At 38.4% G+C, this 12,476-nt stretch overlaps 2 protein-coding genes across 2 annotated transcripts in view; one reads left to right on the top strand and one right to left on the bottom strand.

Annotated features, from left to right (window-relative positions):
* Positions 1-2,201, top strand: part of LOC147334393 (Fc receptor-like protein 4) — a 36,908-nt gene extending 34,707 nt beyond the window's left edge. Inside the window, exons 4-6 of the mRNA XM_086285919.1 lie at positions 677-922; positions 998-1,163; positions 2,195-2,201. Of these exons, the coding sequence (XP_086142045.1) occupies positions 677-922; positions 998-1,163; positions 2,195-2,201 (419 nt within the window). The remainder of the gene's footprint in view (positions 1-676; positions 923-997; positions 1,164-2,194) is intronic.
* Positions 2,202-3,777: 1,576 nt separating this feature from the next.
* On the bottom strand, positions 3,778-11,735 carry LOC147334392 (uncharacterized). Its single transcript, XM_086285918.1, has 9 exons — positions 11,709-11,735; positions 8,663-8,728; positions 8,393-8,494; positions 7,443-7,514; positions 7,173-7,274; positions 6,856-6,961; positions 4,976-5,134; positions 4,841-4,897; positions 3,778-4,405 (listed from the first exon to the last, which is right to left on the bottom strand). Exons 1-9 carry the CDS (start codon positions 11,733-11,735, stop codon positions 4,158-4,160), a joined length of 939 nt encoding a protein of 312 aa, XP_086142044.1. The 3' UTR covers positions 3,778-4,157.
* Positions 11,736-12,476: the final 741 nt, after the last annotated feature.

Raw genomic sequence — 12,476 nt, 5'->3', positions numbered from 1 at the left:
GAATTTGGTAATAATTTAGAAATTACCACAATAATACGTTTGTGTCTTCTTTGTTAAGCTACTATTTTGATACTATTACTTTACCGAGCTCCACATTATTTCCCCAGTTTTTGGGCCCTTATTATCCAGTTAAATAAATTTCAGTGTAATATTACTTAACTGTAGCCAATGTTGCTACCACGATATTACTTGGAAATTAAATTACTTGTTATTACTTTGGTAATTATATTGTAATTGCATTACCACATTATTACGTTCTTGTTTTTGCTTTGTTACCCTATTATTACCACTGTTTTGTTTTATTGAAAAATTAATTTAATCTGTCTTTCACAGTTCATCTGACTGTGAGTCCCAGCAGCTCTCAGCTGTTTAAAGATGAATCTGTGACTCTGAGCTGTGAGGAGGATGACAGCTCTGCTGGATGGACTCTGAGAAGAAACACAAGCATACACACCAGAACTGAATGTGGAGTTAAATTTGGAGAAATACATGGTTCTTCCTGTGAAATCATCTACATCGAGCCATCTGAAAGTGGAGTTTACTGGTGTGAGTCCAGTGAGGGTCCCATCAGTAACATGGTTAACCTGACAGTCACTGGTAAGCTGAGTGTGTGGAGTTAGTGTTGATGAAGCTGTGTGTAAATGGATGAAATGCTGTAGTTTGTCTCTGTGTTGAGGTGGATCAGTGATCCTGCAGAGTCCTGTCCTCCCTGTGATGGAGGGAGATGACGTCACTCTGCTCTGTAAAACAAAGACCACTCCCTCCAACCTCCCAGCTGCTTTCTTCAAAGATGGAGTCTTCATCGGGAAAGAGCTTACAGGTCACATGACCATCCAGCATGTTTCCAGGTCTGATGAAGGCCTCTACAAGTGTGACATCAGCGGTCATGGAGAGTCTCCATCCAGCTGGATCACTGTCACAGGTGAGGAGTGTCACTCTGATTTCACCTCTTATTTGATTCACATACTCACCTGAACAGGTGGGATTCTCTCTGCAGGTAAACCTACAACCACACCTCCACCAACCACCTCCACTCCACCCAGTTCCGGAGCTTCACCCCCTGTCTCAAGCACTTATTTTGACTTCACACTGATGCGTTATCTGATGGTGTTCTGTCCTTACTGCATCTCCACCCTCCTTATGGTGAATTTATATTGTCACAGGTAAGTTTTAATCAGTAATGAATAATCTCATGATTGGTATCTGTCTCTAAATGTATCAATTTGTTAATATTTGGAAAAAATAAGTTAATATTTTGTTTCCTACCATCTCCAAAGAAAAGAAAAACACACAAAAAACTTGAAACTGTGGAGATCTCAATATGGATTTGCTAAACCTAAGCAAACATAAAATCACTGAGGAATTTTTTAACACAATGTACTGCATGAACATATTCCCTAAAATTACTAGCCCTACCAGGATCACATCACATTGTGCAACTCTCATAGACAAGATTTTTACAAATGACATTGAAAATAAGACTGTAAGTGGACTTACATCAGTGACCATCTTTCAATTTTTACAGTATACAATATGAATTACAAGATTAATTACAAGTGGACAGTAAAAAACAGAGTACAGACAAATAAGAGCAGAGGAAAGAATAAATGCATTTTAAAAAAGATTTAATGAAAGAGAACTTCAAAAGAGTTAAATATATCAGAAACAAAACGTCAATAGTGTGTATGATGGATTCTTTAGAATATTTACATTGTTGTATAATACAAACTGTCCAATGAAGCAACGTAGTAGGAAACATAATTATATGGCCTGTCCATGGGTAACAAAAGGTCTACAAAATGCATGTAAAAAAATGCTCTATACAGATATGTCTTAAGAAAGACAACTGAAGATGCTGAAATTAGATATAAAAGGTATAAAACTAAGTTAATAAATATAATAAGATATAGTAAAAAGTAATACTATAAAAAGCAATTATATAATAATAGAAATAATATTAAAAGATTGTGGGAAATACTGAACAGTGTTATAAAACGTGGGGCTAGACTAAACAACTATCCCAAGTATTTCATTGTTAATGACCATGAAGTATATAATATGGATGTTGCGACAAACAGCCTCAATGACTTCTTTGTAACTGATGGGCCAAATTTAGCAAGAACTGATCCTGGGAAAGAAGAGGAAAAACTGGATACACTGATTGACTAAAATCCTTATTCAATGTTTCTCATAGCCGTTGATGAAAATGAAGTTTTTGAAATTGTCGAAAAATGTAAAAAACAAATCTTTGGATTGTAATGATATTGATATGAGAGTGTTTAAAAGGGTAATTGAGGCTATTTTAAAACCATTTACATAAATCTATAAGTTCTTCTTTTCTTTGCTAAATGCACTTGTATATTGTTTAGATGATCAAAATCAATTAACAATCAATCAATCAAACTCCAGGAAGTGACCTGCTTTTCTCCATGGTGATTACTCCATCCTTTCAGGCTAAGCAGGTATTGGACAAGAATGTTGATGACATCACAAAACAGCATCACTTTTGAACTAAACTTAAGTCAGCGCAGTGTCTCTATCAACTGCTTCTATTTTGCGTTTGTTTATTTAGATTTTCTGTGCAAGTTCATAATCCTTTGACTGTATTCATTTCTCCTTCTAGAAATAATTTCTGTTTTTTGTGTATGAGTGGCCAACTAAACTGTGAATGATAAAGTAGACTGATCTTCAGATTTGATTATTTTCAAAACATTAAGCGTAACAAATGCTTTTAGAAGACTTTGTTTAGTATGTTAGAACTGGGTTACAAATGGCTCCATTCAAGAACCACTTAAATGTTAAAGTAGTTAAAGATAATTATTAATTTGTAGCACAGAGTCAGGAAATCACACTGTATTGAAAGATGCATTAATATACAGTTGGTTTGAGTGTAAACATGATGTTTGACATTAATTAGAAAAATGTACAATAAAACCAAATGTATTCTTTGTTAAATTGGCTCTCATGCTTTAATACTGACATTGCTGGACAAAATGACCCTTTCTCCTTCCTTAGCTTACCACAAGTTGTATGGCATGCAACGGAGTTGAGGAGATGTTCATTTCATTTGAGGAAGCAGTCATTAATTCTCCTGATATCTTAATCCAGACCATAACCTTTTACTAGAACATAACTGTTATCCTGTGGCTAGGAAAAACCCAAGCTTAACATAAATGAACAACACTGCTGTCTGAATCACATCACAGTCTGGTTGGGAGTCAAACTGGATCACAGCAAGTCTAAATTAGAGTTCACATAATTGAGAACTCAAAGCAGGGTGAACAGCAACATTCACAGACATTGGCTGTATCCCAATTCAGGGTCTGCAGGCTTAAAGGCTGCATTTTAAGGCAGATTACGTCCCAGCGACGCAGCTGTCCCAATTTGAAGGCTTACACATGCACACGCGCGCACACACACACACACACATACGGGTCTATGTGGTATGGAGGGACTATCCTATGTCAATCCGCCCGGTGGTGGTTTAAGTGGACTACCCTTTTCAAAGGACTTAGAGCCAAGGGAGCGAGGTTAAAGTGTTCGAAAAAATCTGAAAAAAATTTGGGTCACTTCAGACCTCATGCACTCCCTATAGAAGTCTAGATACACTGATACACACCAACCAGACTCTATTGTGTTTTCTGGAGACATTGTCCACTTGACAACAATGTGTTTTATGAGGTCCAAAAAAAACAATATTGGGTCTTTAAAGGGACAATGATGTAATATTTAAATAGCTCATCATTACCATGAATACACATCTGACAGGACACAGGATTACTGGAACATCATTTTATTAGTGTTCTTGGATCTGAACATTAATTTTAACCATAAATAAAAAAAGAAATCTATGGACAAAAATGCCCACGCTTCCCACAGAAATATAAAAATATAGAAAACAGAAAAATTAAAAACATTTAAAATGAATTTTAATAGTTTAAAGGTAAATATTAAGGGGAGAAAATATGCATTTATAATTTTTTATTTTAAATATAACCCGTCAAAAAAACCCTAAATAAATTAAATGTAAAAATTATGAAATACAAACTACTTCTGTATTTAACAAGAACTTTTTTTTTCTTTAAACAGAACATCAGTGTTAACAACAATTGGCAATCTGACCAAGATGTAAAACCACATCTGGCTAAACAGTTTTTTTAGTTCATTTTTTTCTGCCTTTTTGCAGTTAATCCTCTGTTTCTTACAAAATCTCTTATGTTTTGAACTGTTCTTCCTGCCAACACCGGATCTTCTACCAATTTGCAATGACTGCATTCATTTTTGGTGGCTAGTTTCCCTTCGTTTATGTGGTCTTTAAAATGCCTCATCACTGCAGCAACCTCAGCCTTGGACCACATGTTTTTGGGAGCTCTTCGGGAATTGTGGGATTGAGCAGCATTTTTCTCTGGAAGATATATAAAGTAGTAGTAGTTAAAACAAACAAAAACCCAAACAAAAAAAAAAACAAAAAACATTTGCTTGCTAAAAGAATGGATGCTACCCTGTACTAACTTCTGAAATGTGTTGCTACCATCAATATCAAAACGAGCTAAAATTCTCTTTGAAAATTTATCAAATTTCTAAAATGAGACAACATTTAGTGTTCCGCTGTGAATAAAAGACTGAATAAAAAGTTGAATAAAAGTCTCTTGATGCATGCTCAATCATCCAGGTAAGTAAATCCCAAAACGTTGATTCTGTTAATCTGGACGTAGCGTTTTCAGTGGGAGAAACATTTTGTCACTCATCCAAGTGACTTTTTGCCACCACTCTGCAGTTTGCCATATGTTGCAAAGTGATGAAACAATAATAAGCTTAGAGAACCAACTGCACCCCTTACCTTCAGAGGGAGCAGCAGTCTCACTTGCTGCAGGCATTGTGAGTGGTCCTTCATCTGCTGATTACACAATTTGATTAAGTTTTAATATTTGTAACAAACATTTTATCCACAGAAACAAAGCTAGTGGTAACTTACCACAATCTACAGTGTCTTGGAGCTGCGCTGTGTTTGTGGAATCAGCTACTGCATGTACAGGCTCACTGGTGCCACACGCCGACATTGTGAGTGCTGTGTCATCATCATCTGATTCACTCTCACTGTCCTTTGTTTCAGCATCACTTAATGCAATTTCATCTGAGAAATTGTGGGGGGGAAAAACCACAAAAAACAAACACAAACACAACCCCCCAAAAAAACCTCACATTAACCCTTTACAGCCGATCGGAGCGGGCACGCTCTGTTTTGCGTAACTATTTTTAAATCCCGGTAGCTCTGCAACCACGTAAGCTAGCGCAATCATTTTTTTTTGCATATGAAACTGGAGGAGTTGTACTTACATCTTATGCCATCAGCTTGTCCTAGGTCACAGTTTCCTTCCACATATAGCTTTGCAAAAACTGCATAAAAATCACTTGCAGCAACAAAAACATGATATTCCAGAAACACGCTTCGCCGATCCGATTAGCTGTTTGTAACACTTCCTACGTCCATCAGCGCGAACTATCACATGACCGCATGACCTGCCCGAAACCGGAAGTGACGTCATTTTGCGGAAATGTAGTTTTTTTTACCATCGTGGCCTCATGAGCTTATACTTGTGTTTTTAAAAGTTATGTTTGACTTCATGACTTTCTGTGTCGTTTCTGGGATCCTTAGGACTCATATTGCACTGCTGGAAATAGTTTATTTTGATGCATATGCTGTTATTTTGCAAATTTGCAGTATAATATTTATTTTCGTTTTTCCTGCAGTATATAAAAATTGGTGTATTTCAAAAATAAAACTATGAAGACACTTAAAATAAATTTCCTGTGGTGGGAAACTAGTTTGTGCAACTTTTTTGTATTTACAGTTTTGAGGGATAAGCCTCTTAAATTTCTCTAACTAGAAATATATGTTAAAAAAACAAAAACGATTTTCAATTTTTTTGTAGTTTATTGCACTTTTTTGCAATTTATGTAATTACTATGCACCTAATGCAGACATATTATTAAAGTTTGGGCTATAATGGTTGTATTGATGTATAGCAACTTGAAATGCTCCCAAAAATGGCTCCACAGCATGTAAAAATATAATATAAGCTCTGGCGGACTTGGTTCTATGGTAGGTCTTAAAGGGTTAATAACGAGATATGACAAAAAACAGAGCAAATACTGGAAATTATAGTACATAGTTTTACTATTTAAGGCCTGCTGCTGGGTTGTTGCCCTCCTATGGCCTACTCCACATCCAGGTAGCACCTCCATGCTCTGGACACTACACTAACAGACACAGCAAACCTTCTTGCCACAGCTCACATTGATGTGCTACGCTAGATGAGCTGCACTACCTGAGCCACTTGTGTGGGTTGTAGACTGTCTCATGCTACCACTAAAATGAAATCACCGCCAGCATTCAAAAGTGACCATAACATCAGCCAGAAAGAATAAGTGCTGAGAAGTGGTCTGTGGTCACCACTTGCAGAACCAGTCCTTTATTATGGTGAATTGACTATAATTTCCACTTGTTGTCTACTCTATTTGCAAAACAGCATGTGAAACTGGTTGTCAGTGTTACTTCCTAAGTGAACAGTTTGATATAACAGAAGTGTGACTGACTTGGAGTAACATCGCATTGTTTAAGTGTTCCCTTTATTATTTTGAGCAGTTTATGTTATGGAATGGGGAATTGAGGACAATCCCAAGTATACCATTTTTACAAGGTCCTGCACCAATGAGGTAATACTACATTTCTTTAATTAGACGTGACCACCCATTAATTAAAAAGGGAGCAGTGTTCATTTCAGCTAGTCTTAACTTGTTGAACTCCATTAATGCTTTTTACTATATACTGTACCTATTCACTAAATGTCTCACCTTTGCACTTATAGCCAAGCAACTTGAGGGAGGAAACCAGTCCCACACACTGAATGCACTTGTCCAAAGATGATATTGTTGTGCACACGAGACGATGATTGTGACACTGTTAGCAAAATATTGCAAATTTATTTGTTTTGGACAGTTGGAAAGGTGAGGCGTTTTCAATTCAGTTGCAGATATCAACTAATAAACTTCGTCCATGTAAATCACATCTCACCCAGGTGACTGCCAAACACACACACACACAGCATCCATAAAGAATGATGATAGATTAAATTATTAGTTCATTAAGTGGTACACTGGATTATATTTACCCTTTCAGGCTCTGGATGTTTCAGGTCCAGATCATTGTTTGGAAAGCTGTTTGGTTGCGGCTTTAGGCAGCTCACAGTCTTCTGAATCTGGCTGGTCTCAGTCTTCGTGTGTAACAGATAGAAAATGAAGACAAAAGAACAGTAATCTGACAGTTACTAAAAATGCATCACTCAAGAGGATGAATAAACCATTTCACTATCGGCAAATAGCGTAAGGTACACATCGTGCATGAGAAACATTCATTAAAATCTGTCCTAGGTCAATGTTACCTCTTCAAAATCTTGCACTGAAGAAGAATGCATGGCTTCTGAGCCTTGCTGAGGCATTTCTTCATCAAGATCCTGCAACAAAGAAAAGATGGCACAAAGATTAGACCAAGTGCTCTTCTTGCAACTGTACTGGGCAAGCCTGTGCTTCTGTTTCTATTTTGCATGTGTGTGTGTGGGGTGCGGTGGGGGGGTGGGGGGGCTTTTCACTCAAGAAATGTTTTCTTCTGAAAAAACTACTGGCTACAATAATTAACAACTGATTCCTTTGCAATCATCCATCCTCTTCCACTTATCCTTATCAGGATTGTGGGGTAGCAGGTTTGGGGCCTATACCAGCTACCATAGGGCAGTACAACCTGGACAGATCACCAGTCTAACATGGAAGGACAAGCATTTGCATTCACACCAAAGGGCAGTTTTGAATCACCAGTTAACCTAAGCCCATAAGCTACATCTTTGGACTGTGGGAAGAAGCCAGAGTACACAGCCAGAGAGAACCCATGCACTACAGCAGTAAAAAGTGCCTAAAACAAGTTAAGAAGTTGTATAGTACTATCTATCTTAATGTTCAAGCCTGAGTTTCAAACCATTTCAACATAGAAACAAAGCACATGTAGTCAGTTCTGCATGCTGTAGGTCAAACTGTCAAAAAATACGAGAAGACCACTCCTAAAACCAGAGTGATGTCACCATGAAGCAAACTTTGACGGAGTCTCCCAATAACAGTGTGGTCCTCCTAAGTCACATTTGGGTGGTTAACACACACACACACACACTCAGATGTTATCCAGACTTGCACTTTGAAACAATGAAAAGGACCTACAAGCCACGGTCCATGTAAATCACATCTCACCCAGGTGACTGCCAAACACACACACACACAGCATCCATAAAGAATGATGATAGATTAAATTATTAGTTCATTAAGTGGTACACTGGATTATATTTACCCTTTCAGGCTCTGGATGTTTCAGGTCCAGATCATTGTTTGGAAAGCTGTTTGGTTGCGGCTTTAGGCAGCTCACAGTCTTCTGAATCTGGCTGGTCTCAGTCTTCGTGTGTAACAGATAGAAAATGAAGACAAAAGAACAGTAATCTGACAGTTACTAAAAATGCATCACTCAAGAGGATGAATAAACCATTTCACTATTGGCAAATAGCGTAAGGTACACATCGTGCATGAGAAACATTTATTAAAATCTGTCCTAGGTCAATGTTACCTCTTCAAAATCTTGCACTGAAGAAGAATGCGTGACAGTTAAAACACTGTAGTTGTAGGTAACTCCCTAGAGGTCATAAAACCCCTCTCCCTTCCAGACCACAGTTACAAATCTTGAGACCCCCACCCTAAAACATCCTCTGGGGAATTTCCACTCAGTGGGGGAGAGGTCTCCTACAATCTACTCCTAAGTTCACGACACAGTGAGGCCTTTATTACTTTAAGGGCAGTGTCTCTACAATAGTTCTACGTTATTTTAACACATTTCTAAACTCTAAAATCAGCTAAACATTCTACAATATAAACTTACATGAACTTACACACACCTGTATAAGAACCCAGAATTATCCTAGGAATTTTGGGCCTTTTATACACTATGGCTGTGTCCCAAAACGTCGGCTGCATCCTCCGGAGGCCGCATTTGAAGGCCGATTACGTCACAGCCGGGCGACGAAGGCTGTCCCAATTCGTCGACTCCTTCAAATGCGGCCGACAACTGCGTCCTTCATCTCCCCAAATTTGAAGGATGGGTCGGGTGTGTCCTTCGTGGCCCACCATATCCCAGAATTCATAGCGCGGCCCAGCCAAACTCCAGTTTCCAACAATGGCGATAAATAATTACTCTTATTAATCTTTCTGGGTCACAAAATAAACTTTTAACATATTTTAAGGCGAGAAAGTAGCTGTGTAAATTACAAATATCTGCTCGGTTTATCAAGACATTGCATATTTGCAAAAGTGTGCCGACATTTTCGGAGACGTCTGGGGGGGATTCAATGGTCACTCCAGCCGGCGAGAGCAGCGGACTCCCGGCTTCATCGATTTCCGACCCCCGGTCTTTCGCTACTCGGGTTAAACATGATATATAAGTCACTTGGATAACTTAAAAATGCAATTGTTTGCCTTTGTTGCCTTGCCTCTTTCACTTTGTCTGTAAATTGATCAACCTAAGCATTCCCTCCGATGCATTCATTTCGTTTCTTGTTCATCTCGGTCATTCCCTATGAAACCCTTAACATCTCCTTTCTTTTTGTCAGTGTCAACCAGTGTTGGTCAAGTTACTTGAAAAAAGTAATCAGTAACTAATTACTGATTACTTCCCCAAAAAAGTAATCCCGTTACTTTACTGATTACTTATTTTCAAAAGTAATTAATTACTTAGTTACTTAGTTACTTTTTAAAAACATAATTTACAACCTGAAGAGGTTATAAAGCGATAGATCTTTCAGCCCAGTTCTACTTTTTCTACATAATCCATCATATAAAATGTAATCAAATGGAAAAGTCTATTTTTTAACTTGTTTTATTAGTTTTAATCTTTTAACTTTATGCATCAAGCAAAAATTTAATTATATGCAACATTCTCTGACTTGAATAAATTAGTTTAACATTTAAACCTATTTTCTGCACATTCCAGCACATAAAATAAAATATTTTTTGTGTTTACACTCACTCTTTCAAATAGATGCAAGTAAAACACAGCAGAAAATAAAAAAAGTCAAAGACTCAGCGGTCCTGTTGCTCTATTTTCACCTGTAAAGCAGGACTGCGGTAGGCGGAGGTTTACCCTGGTGCAGGTGTGCCGCAGCGGTCAGTTGAAGAATCCGCGAGTGTCTCTGTGAATTTCCCATTACGTCGTTGCGCACTCAGAATCAGAATCAGAATCAGAATGGGTTTATTGCCAGATGTTGAGGTTTACAACATTAGGAATTTGCTGCGGTGCTTCAGTGCAAACAATAAGAATTAAAGTGCTATGTAGAAAGAAAGATATGTGCATGAGATATACATGAGATATATACATGAGAATAAGAATTAAGAGTGCTACGTAGAAAGATATATACATGAGTGCAGGTGGTGATCAGTGCCAGACATGAAATGATGCAGTGACACAGCGTAGGGTCATGTGTTAGTGGCGGGGACAGTCATGTGGTTATTGTTCATGTGTCCAACAGCAGAGGGGAAGAAACTGTTCTTGTGGCGAGAGGTTCTGGTGCGAATGGACCGGAGCCTCCTGCCTGAGGGGAGCAGGTCAAACAGACTGTGTCCAGGGTGAGAAGGGTCAGCTGAGATCCGGGCTGCACGCCGCAGTGTCCTGGAGGTGTACAGGTCCTGCAGAGATGGGAGTCTGCAGCCAATCACTCGGTGCTTGCTCGGAAGTTTAGGGGTTTTTTTCGCTGTAAAAAGAAGTTTTCTTCCCACGCACGATGGACACTAATGTTTTTGTCACTTTTTATGGAATCAAACTCAAAGTAAGGTCAGTACTTCCACGCTTTAAACGCTGCACGCTCATACTCTCTCCCACAATCAATATATGATCCATTGTTGATCTGCACACAGCTGTTGTCACTAACGGCGCACTCGCTTACGTCACTGTTGTGAGACATTCTCGCAAAAAAATCACGGTTTTAGTAACGCAGTAACGCAGCGTTCCTACAGGAAAGTAACGGTAATCTAATTACCGTTTTTGCAATAGTAATCCCTTACTAGTGTTACAAACAGATGATCGGATCGGCAAAGCGTGTTTCTGGAATATTATGTTTTTGTTGCTGCAAGTGCTTTTTACGCAGTTTTTGCAAAGCTATATGTGGAAGGAAACTGTGACCTAGGACAAGCTGATGGCATAAGATGTAAGTACAACTCCTCTGGTTTCATATGCAAAAAAAATTATTGCGCTAGGTTACATGGTTGCAGTGCTACCGGGAGGATTTAAAAATAGTTACGCAAAATGGAGCGTGTCCACTCCGACCGGCTTTAAAGGGTTAACTATAACCAGTGTCGGTAAGTTACTTTAAATTAGTAACTTAGTTACATTACTAGTTACTTTAAAAGTAACTCAGTTACTTCAAGTTACTCGTTACTTTCAAATTAACTAGTTACTAGGGAAAGTAACTTTGGTTTTACTCAGAATTCTCTTGTTACTGTGTTGCTAACTGGATACCCAGCAAGAGTGCCAGTCTTCTAGCTTGCTTACTTGCCACAAGTGCAGTGTGCCACCTACCAATGGGAAGGAAAAAATAATCTGCATATTTCCACGAGAGAAATCCCACGCCTGGACCATAGTTGACCGCCACCATGATTCTAACCTATGTCTCAGTTTCATGTGCGCTTTTTACATCCAACACAAAAACTGCAGCCGTGGTGCTTTCGATTGTACTCAGAACTGAGAAATTCTGCCTTCGGAATAGGAAGATGTAGGTAATACCAGACTGCAGATGAGCTGCATACAGGGCTGGACTGGGACAAAAAAATCCGCCCGGTCATTTTGACTGGCCCACCATTATAGGAAAAATCATTAAGCCTTTGAATGCAAACAAACACTGTTGTGACAGTGATGTACACTGTTTTGATGGTATATATGTATCAATCTATCAATCGTTTATTGTAAGATTCAGATAATTATTTTTTAAAAGCTTGATATTTTAAATGAGAATAAGAAAGAAAAGTATTTCTTTGAGCCCCCCTCTTCCTGTTAATGCCCTACATGGCCCCCCTGGCAACACTTTGCTAGATCCGCCCCTGCACAGTTACCAGCTGTCAGCTACGTAAAGAAAAAAACGATCGTGGTGTTATTTGTCTCTCAGAAACAGTTCATAACTTCCCTTTAACTCATTCATGTCACCTAAAAGGTAAACCTGTTTCTCCATCACCTGTTCAGCTCTGATGATTCAGTAAGGACATCTCCTGGTTTCATCTTCATGTTTCCCTCTCACCAGATAACCAAACCGTATCATGACCAGCAGCTTTTACAGCTGTGGCTCCAGCAAACATCAGCTGATACTAGAAATTAATATTAAATAAATTCTAACAACAGCTGA

This window comes from Aulonocara sp. 'chitande type north' Nkhata Bay, linkage group LG3, assembly GCF_057382095.1.
Source record: "Aulonocara sp. 'chitande type north' Nkhata Bay isolate Kocher_YH1m ecotype deep benthic linkage group LG3, A_spYH_male_GT1.1, whole genome shotgun sequence".
Taxonomy (NCBI): Eukaryota; Metazoa; Chordata; class Actinopteri; order Cichliformes; family Cichlidae; genus Aulonocara; species Aulonocara sp. 'chitande type north' Nkhata Bay.
The sequence above is the reverse complement of the archived record's forward strand: the minus strand, read 5'-3'. Positions and strand labels throughout refer to the sequence as shown.